The sequence below is a fragment of the Nicotiana attenuata genome, chromosome 7, assembly GCF_001879085.1.
Source record: "Nicotiana attenuata strain UT chromosome 7, NIATTr2, whole genome shotgun sequence".
Lineage (NCBI taxonomy): Eukaryota > Viridiplantae > Streptophyta > Magnoliopsida > Solanales > Solanaceae > Nicotiana > Nicotiana attenuata.
The window spans coordinates 52,067,532-52,079,129 of NC_031995.1; the positions used below are offsets into that span (position 1 = coordinate 52,067,532).

Below are 11,598 nucleotides of genomic sequence, written 5' to 3' on the forward strand. Positions count from 1 at the left end.
TTTTAGCGCGGCAAGATTTCAAATTGGAGATCATAGACATTCATTAGCGGAGGACAGTCTAGAGATTTCCGTCTTATTCAGAGATTGGATTAATTCAGAAAGAAGAAATCTTGGTTTTGAAAAACTAACCACTAGGGAAGAAGAAGAATACAATGAGATACTTACCACTGGGAGCGATGACGGCATGGAGCTCATGGAACATCAATCAACATTGCCAATTCCAGTAGAATGTCCAAGAGATATTATTGATAAGTTACAAAGAAGCTATATAGGAGCTTACAAACATTAGTATGATAATTTGTAATTGGCTACTAAGAGGCCTAGTTCAAACAGAGCCCTTCCTAGAAGGTGACTGCGTAGATTAGGTGCTCTTCAAAAGAATTATATTTGTAGTTGAGATTTGAAAGTTCTATTAATAAAATAAAAGGCTCTAAGCGATGAATTATTTTTATGAATTGTCTTACTTACTTAATAGTTAATACTTTGAAATTATATTAAATAAATTATAACTCTATTATAAATTTATATTTACTAGATTATTTCATTACAAGTCTTTTGTTTTAATATTTTATAATTCTTTACTTAGTTTTCTAATTTTCTTTTTAACATACTAACATAGTAACATTTAAGTTTATTAAATAAGTCAAAAATCTAGCCGTTGCAAACTTTAAAAACATAGTAATTTTCAAAAAACTAGACGTTTTTTTATTAAAAAAAATACACTTAAGGCCCACGAACCCGTTCCCGTCCCGTTCCGTCCCGTCCCGTCCCGTTGGACAGCCATAGGCTTAAACGGCCCAATGACACTCTTAACATGGTGTGATGTTGTCCGCTTTGGGCCAAGCCCGCACGGTTTTCCCCAAAAGGCCTCACACCATTAAGAGATCCCTACACCTTATATGTAGACTCTCAATCTTTTCAGCTACCAATGTGGGACTTTGTTCGCACACCCAACAAAACAAGCTAAGCAACATATGAAACATCAATCCGAGACGCGCCTTTTGCTTTAAAGAAAGTTGTAGAGGATAAACTGGCTACAGAAACTGGAGAAATATAAGTAAGTAGATGGGGTTTGGAGAATTTTTTTGATTTTTTAATAATAATATTTTGTAAGTGTAAAGGTTATAAACAGGGGAAGTAAATTAGTTAAATTACATTCAGCAAGGAAGTTGGGGTTGGCACTTGTACATGTTTGAAAATAAAGTGCTCGCTAACATAAATTTTTGTATGGGGCGGATAGACCGTCCACCCAGTGCTGTTACCCACTTCTAGTTTAATTTGTGATAATAATTAATATTTTTATCAGCTAATAATTAATGTTTATTAGTATCTTTTGAGTGATATTATGTATATACTTTCAATACCATCAATTTATTCAAGTAACTATTATAGCTTCGCCTTGTGTGGATCCCTTTAAAACGTGTTAGTATATACCAATGAAAATGGACAGCTCTTATTTGAGAAATATTGATTAGGTTCTTATGGAATATGCTTTATAGATCATAAAAATTTGAATAGCATAATTAATTGATGCCAAGATATGTAAAGTAGGTCCTTCAAATTCAACAAGGTGGTGGCCCTGATGGGCATCCTATTGACCCATGTGAAAACAGAAAATAATTGCTCCTATTTTCACCCCTTTTTTTTTTTTTTTTGTTTTGTTTTTCACCTGATATTTAATTGATATGTCTTTTGAGGTTCGACTAATTTAGATTCGTGTCGGAAGTCCTACTTAAAGGTAAAATATTTTTTATTAAAGGCAACATTATATTCAAGATTCGAACCCGAAACTTCCGATTAAAAATGAATGAGCATTTATCATTCCGCCCTAAGTTTTGGTGGTCTTTGTTTTACAATGAAAGTGACTATTAAGGAGTACTCCATTAGTTATCAAATTCAAAGTTATCTATTCCTTTTTTTCCTTTTTTTTTTGTTTGAAAGTGTTTCACCTTTAAAAGCCGTTTGAAGATGACCACAAACCAAAGCCTTTAACATAACTTTCATAAAAAGTATTTTTGTCCTATCTTTGCTTTTATGATAGTTGACTAAAATTTATGATATTGAAGGTGACAATTATTAGGCTATTATATTTTCCTATAATCCGATACTCTCTCCGGTCCAAAATAAGTAATTTTTTAGATGTTTTCACACAAATTAAGAAATTCACCTTTTAGCATTAATTAGCAATGGAATTGACCATATTAACCTTTACTATCTCACATAAACACTCCTAACATATATTCCAACACCATTTACTCCAAGGACAATGTAGGAAAAAAATAATCAATTCATTCTTGAAATCTGGAAAAATCACTTATTTTGGACCACAAGAAAAAAAGCCAAAAAATCACTTATTTTCGACCGGAGGGAGTATCTTTTATTTTTATTTTCAAAGCATATATTTGTCTTTTAAAATTGATCAATTAATTCTTGAAAAACTGAATACTGTAACATTTTAGTAGTTAAATGGGCAGAAAGCACGAATGAAGTTACGTACTCCCCTCCTCCTCTCTAATTTTGTATCCCAAAATATAAAATAAAAATAAAAAATGGAAGCAAAAAGCAAAAAGAAAAGGACATCCGCAATGGAGATGGGATATATGTCATTATCATAAAATAGGATTAAAGAAAACATCTATCTTCAATCTTTGATTTTCGTCCACAAATAAAGATAATTGCTTGAATTTAATAATACACCCTATTGTTCGTATATACGAAAAGAATGTACTCCACCTCTTCTTTATATTTTCCTTCTAATTTTTCCAATTTTTCCTCAGTTATCCATACATCATATATTTGCTAGTAAATTATAAGAAGTGGAAAAATAAAAGAATATTCGTTTCGAAGAGACAGTTCATCTTCTTACAGCTGCAATATATATGAGCTCAGATACAATTCTAGTCATAGAGTATGTGGCTGCTAAAATTTTGACAATAACGAAAAAATGGCACTAGCAGCGTAAAAATAAGATATATTACAAAAGTGAATACTACAGAGCAGTGATGCATACAAGAATAAGACTATGTTGAATTAGATCAGAAATTCACCCCCTTCATGTGGAAGGAGACAATCTTTTTATACAAGAATCCTAGCACTACTGGCTGGCTGAGGGAATGAAAACTTTACTTAATTAATGAGTTCAACTAAATCTAATATTTTCGATACATAGTAAGATATATATGTAAAAATTACTAAATCAAAAATATTAAATGTTGGATCCATAATTTTAAGTGAAATTGGTTCGGTGATATAAATCTGAAGATAGAAACAATCAAATTTAAATTTTTATAGCGTCTCTGCATAGCGCTAGCACTTAGAAAAGATGTCTTGCCAGCATCAAGTACACTTCATGTGGCGAGCAGGGGCGGATTTAGGGGGCGGAAAGGGTTCACCCGAATCCCCTTCGTCGAAAAATTACACTGTATATATAAGGCAAAATCTGTTTTTTACCTCTATATATTAAGTTTTGAACCCCCTTAAAACAAGTCAAAAGTGTAGTTTAGTGGTCAAGGGGGTTCAAAAATTTCATAAAGTCATAGGTTCACTTCCCACTAGCTACAAAAAAAAAAGAAATTTGAACCCCCTTCGTGAAAATTCTACCTCCGGTGGCGAGAAACGCATTTCAAGCAGCTGCAAACGTAAATTGTGAGTGCTGAAACGACATGTTATTTGTAGTCTAGATTAATAATAAAATAGCAAAAACTAAATTTAAAAAGTCTGCAAATGCTATTACATGCGGTGGACTGGTTAGCTAGTAATATTCCTATGTGAATACTTTATTTTAATTGTTGTTTTGATTAATTTAAAATTACCATTAAAGTTAAATATGGCGGAATAAAAGTTATTAGATACAATTATAATTTCTCGCTCATTCAATCTAACTTTTAAGTTTCTCGTTTCTCATCTAGGGTCTTTGAAATGGATTAAATTTTGCGTATATAATTTGCTATATTGTTTTATTAATATCCTAGAACATTAACCAAGCACCAGTGGTCTAGTGGTAGAATAGTACCCTGCCACGGTACAGACCCGGGTTCGATTCCCGGCTGGTGCATTAGAGCTGTGAAGAATTCATTGTGCTCCATGCGGTGAAAAGGGTCTCCGCACTTGTCCGAATCTCAGGATGATACAACAGCGCATCTGAGCTCTATCAACTTTTTTGTGTATTTTTGTTAGGGATGCAAATGGGGTGGGGCAGGGTAGGGCCTGCCCTGTCCCACCCCGCCCCATTTAGTTTTCTTTCATTTTTTTCCCTTCATTTTTAATTTTGCAGTATGTTATAATTGTTTCTTACTTTTTCAACTTTTATTCAAACATTTAAAATTGATATGTATTAGTAACCATTCTGGCACATATCCAATATATGATCAGTTAACAGCAACTTTTGTTTCTGGTTTTCATATTCATGATTTTTGAGGTAGTTATTTCTGAACGTCGTTTATCAACTAGATTTACTCAAAAAATAACTTCATCAGCTTGTTCGTTTCTCATAGGAAATAACAAAATATTTTGGGAAATAGAAGTATCTGTAGGCCTCTGCTTCAATGTACTTTCAGAAATATGCATATCATTCTTGATTTGTTGTCAGCTCGTTTCGCTCTTTTCTTATAGTATAACATTTGTACATAGCTAGCATAAGAACACTGTTATCTCTTTCTAATGCAGGCAAGGCATTTGCGTAGAAGCTCGTTGCTTAAAAAGGCCTTTTCGAATTGGGCCTCAGGCTACCCAATTACTCTCTATTGGAACTAAGAGCTCACCTGCAACCTGGGGAGAAATTCAAAAATAGTCAGATTTACAACTGGTCATTCAAAAATAGCCCAGTTTCAAAAGTAATCGAGATTTAGCCACTTTTCATGTAAAGATAAATCTGAGCGAAAACACTGTTAAAAACCCGAAAAAATACGCCAGTATATTATGCTGGAGTGCCAGTATATTATGCTGAAGTTCCAGCATATTATGCTAGAGTTCCAGGATAAGTATGCTGGAACTCCAGCATAATATAGTGGAGTTTGGAGCACCGGTGCCCCAATCTCCAGTATATTATACAGGAGCCAGCAAAGTATACTTGTCCAGCATAATATGCTAGAGTTCATACACAGGTGCACCGAACTCCAGTATATTATGCTGGACCGGTCTCTGTTGCAGCAAAATAGTGGCTATTTTTTATTAACTTGGTAAACGCTGGCTATTTTTGAATGACCAGTCCGAAAACTGGCTATATCGTGCTATTTTTACTGCAACCTGCCCTGCCCCATTGAAATTTTTAAAAGATTAAATTTTGCCCTGCCCTGCCCTATTTATTTTATCCCCTGCCCCGCCCCCGCCCTAATTGCCATTCCTAAAATTTTTGTGTAGTATAAAGCATTAGTTTCTTCCATGAAAAGATTGTGTGGCATATAGTATTGATTCACATTTCTAGAGGCCATTCTACCTTATTTATTCCTTTGTTTTCAGCTTTTTCTATTTTATGTTTTACTGGTAGTTAGAAGTATCCGAAATGAGTTCCATATCTAAAATTAGTTCGGGCTGTCGCCATTGCCAATCCGATGAATTCATGACATACGTTTTACATACTTTACCTGAATTTTGGAAGAAGAAAAAAAAAGAAGACTAGATCATTCATTTTCAAATTTTAGTTGAATTGATTTTAGATAGGCAAATGGTCAATAATTGAATGAAAGCAAATAATAAAGCAATGATAATATAAAACGAATGATTCTTCTCTCATCACAAAATTTTAGTATAACTCCTTTATTTGCCTCTGTACAGATGATTATTTTTGCGGGGAATAAGGGCCAAATTTGACTCTTTACTACGAGAAAATGATCACTATTATCCTTCGTTATACATATATGTACAAAAATACCCATGCCGTTATCCAAATGGTTCAAATATACCCCTTCTCTGTTAAGTTTGTCCAAAGATAGACTCTCAATCCTATGTGACTAATATTTTGATAAAGTGGACACCACGTGGCATGCTACCTCAACTTCGTCTTCTTCCACTTGCAACCTTCTTTCCCAACCCATTTTACCCCTTCCCTCAACTTCGTCTTCTTCCACTTGCAATTCACTATAGTGAAGAAGTACGACACATTTTCTTTGCATATGGATCTTTTCTAACTTTAACTGGCATAAACTTTTAGTACTAAATTCAGGATATTTCACCAACTCCAAAACTTTATCAAACATTAGGTAGTAGGAAGTTATATTGCGCTCGGGCGATATTGGGGTTCTTTATGACAAAGGGCTACTATTCAATCATAGTTTATTCAATCATAGTTTATTTACATTTAATCATAGTTTATTTATTTTGATTGCTTATAATCATAATTCGTTTATGCAATCTTTAATACTTTATCGTAGGGATCTTATACACATATCGCCTATTATCTTCTTTTTAGAAATACAATATATCGCCTATTATCATCTCTACGTAACAAACATCCACTAAGAAGGAATTTTCAACATATTCGGCCAAAGATATACCAGGAGAAAATAATGTTTATCTTTCTACTGATGAAAGAGATGTGAAAAGATCAAGTCAAGATGGTATATAGTAGAAGTAATCGGCCATAATGCTCATCGTATAACAACAATGGATAGAGTACACAAGTTACTATGAGAACTTTAAGCATCAAACACTGACCTTTTCGAATTTATTTCACTCGTCTCTGAAGAACAAGCAGCAGAACCTTCAGAAATGTGGTTTTGACGCTTCTTCTCTTAATTTCTAACCAAGACAAGGCTTTGGTGAGACAGGATAACAATCCACAGGAGAATAGGAACTGAACAGTCTTTTCAGAAAGTATACATCCATCATGCAAACCTTATGCTCACATCAATAGAAGGATTAAAACACTGAAAAGACATCCGACCTCTTGTAGTCCCAGCGTGGGGATCCCCTTCCATAATGACAACACTGCATGCGAAAAGGCAACAAAGAAAAATCACAAGAAAATGTAAATGTGTATAAAACAAAGGTAAATATGAAAATAATGCAAGAAACAAGCATCTTTGAGTGGGAACAAACCTAATACTACTGGAGATCTGAACATATAACTCCTTCCATTATATTAAAACTCCCCAATCTATAAATGAATTTACGATGAACTATTTGTTGTAGCGGACACAGTAGTCGATATATAAATTGAACCACAACATATAGCGTCACCGGTACGTGAAATAGATTCCACTGCGCTTCAAATTTTTAAAAATGGAAATCCTAAAATATTACTTTTTTGCACTCAGTTCAACATCGCTGAGGTAATATTAAGTTACTAGCATCCAGTATACCTGTCACCGAGGATGTATATATTATATATAGCCAACCCCGACTTGTTTGGGACAGAAACTTAGTATAAGAAGTTGTTGTTGTTGTAACATCCGATATACCCTTTATAAAATATGTTAACTCTAGCGGAAGAAAAAATTAGTTTACACTAATTTTATTTGATCTAAATGCCTAAAACCCATCTACGAGAAAAAGCTATACAAAGTCAAGCTTTGTCAACATGTCAAAGATCATAGTTGATAGTTGAGCAGTCTAAACATTATACATCTTCCATTCTAGTGCTAGTGCTTTTGAGCACTGCAAGGAAAGAAATACTTCATATGTTGGAGAAAGAAAAGGAATACTTCATATTATAATTAACCAGTTAAAGTTAACTCAGTTACTCCTTCTGTGTGCCCTTTAACAGGTAGTATTCAGGAATAGCCTAAATCTGGGCAGCAAACTTGATATTCGCCAGAAGGAAAAATCTAGTTTCAGTGGTATTAAGCTTGGTCCAGCTTTAAACTAAATCCAAATTAGACAAAGTCCAAGGAAAATGTAAATTGTACTAGTCCTGAGTTAACATTGATCTCAAAACAAAAAATTGGTGTATACTCATAGGTTGCACCACAACATTATTTGTAATAAATCACCACTTCCATCCCAATCTGTCGAAGATGCCGTTTCACTAGTTAATGATAATCCCTTTCATTACTTTTAACCAATTGTAATTCTTGATTTCAATAGTTGAAGCATTTGCACAGAATCAGAATAACTAGGAAAGAAGTATATTATCATATCGAGAAATGAGCAAGATGAAGTTGCCAAAAATTCTAAGGCAGCCGCATAAAGAGGCAAGGGCTCCCATTTAAAGGAGCTTCTTGAAGTGAGAATAATAATATCAGCTAAGTAGGTTCTTTTCTTATCCAGACCTCTTTCTTCTCTCTATATTCTTTATTGTCATATCAAACTCCTCATATCTTAAAGGCAGTGATTTTCAACACAGAACGATTCCTGATAAAAAGATTTCCAACAGTAGATAGTGTCTTGTAGGAGTATAAATCTGGTTATATTTTCATAGTGCGATGTATATAATCTTTGAAGGGTAACCTTGACGTAACTGGTAAAGTTGCTGACATGTGACCAGGAGGTCACGGGTTCGAGCCGTGGAAACAGCCTCTTGCAGAAATGCAGGGTAAGGCGGCGTACGATAGACCCATGTGGTCCGGCCCTTCCCTGGACCCCGCGCATAGCGGAAGCTTAGTGCACCGGGCTGCCCTTTTTCTTTTATGTATATAATCTTTTTTTATAGTAACAGAGAAATCCTTGAGGGACAGTGGCACATGATTCGGAACTCGGTGAATAATGGGTCTGCCCATCTACCCTTCTTTTGTCTGTAGCAAGATCCAAACCTCTGATGTGCGCCTACTAAACTGCACATCACTTGTTGCACTATTACCACTAGACCAAAGCTCTTGGAGCTACAAAGTATACAAATTTTAATACTACTCCAACTAAAAATACAACTCAAATCTCAACACTCTTTAATATCCCATGCTAATAGTTATCAAGCAAAATAACAAGCAAGTATAATTGAAGAAAAAGGTTACCATCTTTTGGGAGCACTAGAGGGAAAGGTTTCATCAGGTATCACTACTTCTTCTTCTTCTTTCTTAGGCTTTTCCTCTCTCAGAGCTGCCCTTTGCATAAACTGAAATTACAAAAAAAATCAAAAAAAATCTTTAAATACAACAACTAGGCCTTAATCTCATGTACTTCGAGTCAACTACATGAACGCTCTATATACATTCCACTCTACATTGTTTTCGATAACCGAGAAATCCCCGAAGGCCGGTGGCGCACGGTTCAATACTCTGTAGACCAATGGGCCCGCCCCAACGTCCTCCATCTAAATACCAGCTTTAGTCTGAAGCAGGATTCAAACTTGTAACACGCGCCTTCACTCTAGCCACTAGACCATAGCCCCGGCGGGCTGGGCTGTATCCGTTCCCTCTATTCAGAGTTATCAAAGTTGGAATCTTTTTAAGCTAGCTATAAATCTATGGAGTTAGCAAAAACCTTCAAATAAAGCTAATATAATTTACAGAGCGTAATAGAACAAGTTGAGAAAAATATGCAAGAACTAAAAACCCTCAAAACCCAGCTTAAAATTTCCTACTTTATTTAATTTTACAAACAAGATCAAAGGCACCAAATTGAAAAACCTTCAAATAAAGCCAAAAATTATTATTTAATTAACAAACAGATTAGAAAAAGGGACCAAATTGAAAGCTCCTTTTTACCTTCAAGTTCCTCAAGGTACTGGAAAGTTCACGCTTTGCCATTCTGATTTTTACGCACGCCAAAACTGAACTTACAGTTATCGCTAGCTGTTCTTCTACTTTTCCGGCACGGTGCGCCGGCGTCCAGCAAACTTGAAAGGGCTAAAGAAGCTTGCTGAATCGCAAGCTTCTTTTTGGTCGAAAGTGCTCTTTTTTTTTTTTTGCCGAAAATTGAAGTGTTTGGCCAAGCTTTTGAAGGAAAAAAAGTGCAGAAACAGAAACAGTTTTGGAGAAGCAGAAAAAAGTAGCTTCTCTCCAAAAAGTACTTTTTTGATAAGCATTTTTGAGAAAAATACACTTAGAATCAGTTTTTTAAATCTTGGCCAAACACTAATTGCTGCTCAGAAGTGCTTTTCAAATTAATTAGCCAAACACAAACTGCTTCTCACCAAAAGTACTTTTGAGAAAAGCACTTCTCAAAATAAGCTGATTTTTGCAGCTTGGCCAAACGGACTATTAGTCGGGCGTGAAGGGATTTTTAGTCCGTTGAAAATAACAGGTTTGTCCTTAATTCCAACGGTATGAGTAGGGTTCGTAAATGGGCCTGCCCATGTTTCGATTGCAGCCGTAGTCACCTTTAAGTCCGTCATTTAAAATAAATTCATAATTTATAGTATATTTAAATATTAGTCAATTTATCCAAACTTCAGAGCTACTGAATTTGAAAATTCAGGGCTTAGTGTACTGAATTTTTGAGCTGCTAATTTGAAATTCAGGACAAGTGTCTTGAATTTCTAAATTACTAATTTAAAATTGAGGACATAACAACAACAATAACCTAGTGTGAAAAATTCAAGACATAAGATTCGAATTTCAGGATAGAATTTTCGAACTTTGGGACACGATATCCTGAAGTTTGAATTTCGAGGTTTAAACTCTAGGACGATGTGTCATGATGTTTGAGCGAAATTGGCTAATCTTTGAATACATTGTAAAGTGTGGAAGACTCCTGAGGGGATTATGGCAATTCTTGATGAGCTCTCTGAAGATGCTAACCAGTGGCTTGCTGAGAGTAATGATAGAAGAAAATCAGCTGGGGTTCATCTAGTAGATTCCAACACATTAGTGCAAGCCCAGCTAGACGCCATGGCCAAAGAGATAAGAAAGTTGACGCTAGCCAAGGTCCAGAGCCAACCATCAGTTGCTTGTGATTTCTGTGGAAGGAGTCATCCAGCGCATGAGTGTCAAGCCTCGGCTGCAGATGAAGTGGTAAATGTTGTGGGAAGCTTTGACAAAGACAACTACCAGAGTGGTAATAATTTTAACTCTATGGGACAGAGGCACACAGGCTTTTCTTGGAGTTCACCAAGTGGTAGCCCGAACTTATGGCAATAGAATAATCCGAGACCCCGGGGACAAGGAGCTTCAGGATTTCAGAATTAGCAGAGGCAACACTACCAGCCTTCACATTCTAATCAGTCTAGCATTGAAGATCTAATGAAAGCCTTCATTATTAAAACAGATGAGAGATTTGAAACTCATAGTGCATCTATTTGAAATTTAGAGAGGCAAGTGGGTGTGAGCACGTGATTTTTGCCCTATACGAATTACTCCTGTAAAATCCAAGAAAATAGATTTTTTTCAGTTATTTGCCATTTTATAGGATTTTGAAGGATTTTTTTGTTTGCATTTTTTGTGCACGTTTAATTCTTATTAAAATCATGAAAAATACCGAAATACCATGCATTGCATTTAGATTTTTATTTTTTTATATTTTTAGGATTAATTAGTTAATTAATTACTTTATTAAAAATAAAAATCACAAAATTGTCTCATTTTATATTTTTTTACCTTTTAGTTTTTAGATTAGTGATTTTTTATTTTTAATTTAGGATCAACTAATTTTTATAAATATTGTAGTTAGAAAATTAGCCTAATTATACGATTTAAATTAATTTAGGAATTTAATTAATTAGAGAAAGAAAAAGAAAACAAAAGAGAAGAATTTGAAGAAGGTTTTTATTTGGCCTTAAAATTGGGC

At 34.7% G+C, this 11,598-nt stretch overlaps 1 protein-coding gene, 1 non-coding gene and 1 pseudogene across 2 annotated transcripts; 2 read left to right on the forward strand and 1 right to left on the reverse strand.

Annotated features, from left to right (window-relative positions):
• Positions 1–1,010, forward strand: part of LOC109230038 — a 22,593-nt pseudogene extending 21,583 nt beyond the window's left edge.
• TRNAG-GCC lies at positions 3,984–4,054 on the forward strand. Its single transcript has one exon. It is a non-coding gene; the product is annotated as a tRNA-Gly (tRNA).
• LOC109230491 (M-phase phosphoprotein 6) lies at positions 6,652–9,718 on the reverse strand. Its single transcript, XM_019395982.1, has 4 exons — positions 9,579–9,718; positions 8,886–8,986; positions 6,843–6,924; positions 6,652–6,735 (listed from the first exon to the last, which is right to left on the reverse strand). Exons 1-4 carry the CDS (start codon positions 9,618–9,620, stop codon positions 6,700–6,702), a joined length of 261 nt encoding a protein of 86 aa, XP_019251527.1. The 5' UTR covers positions 9,621–9,718; the 3' UTR covers positions 6,652–6,699.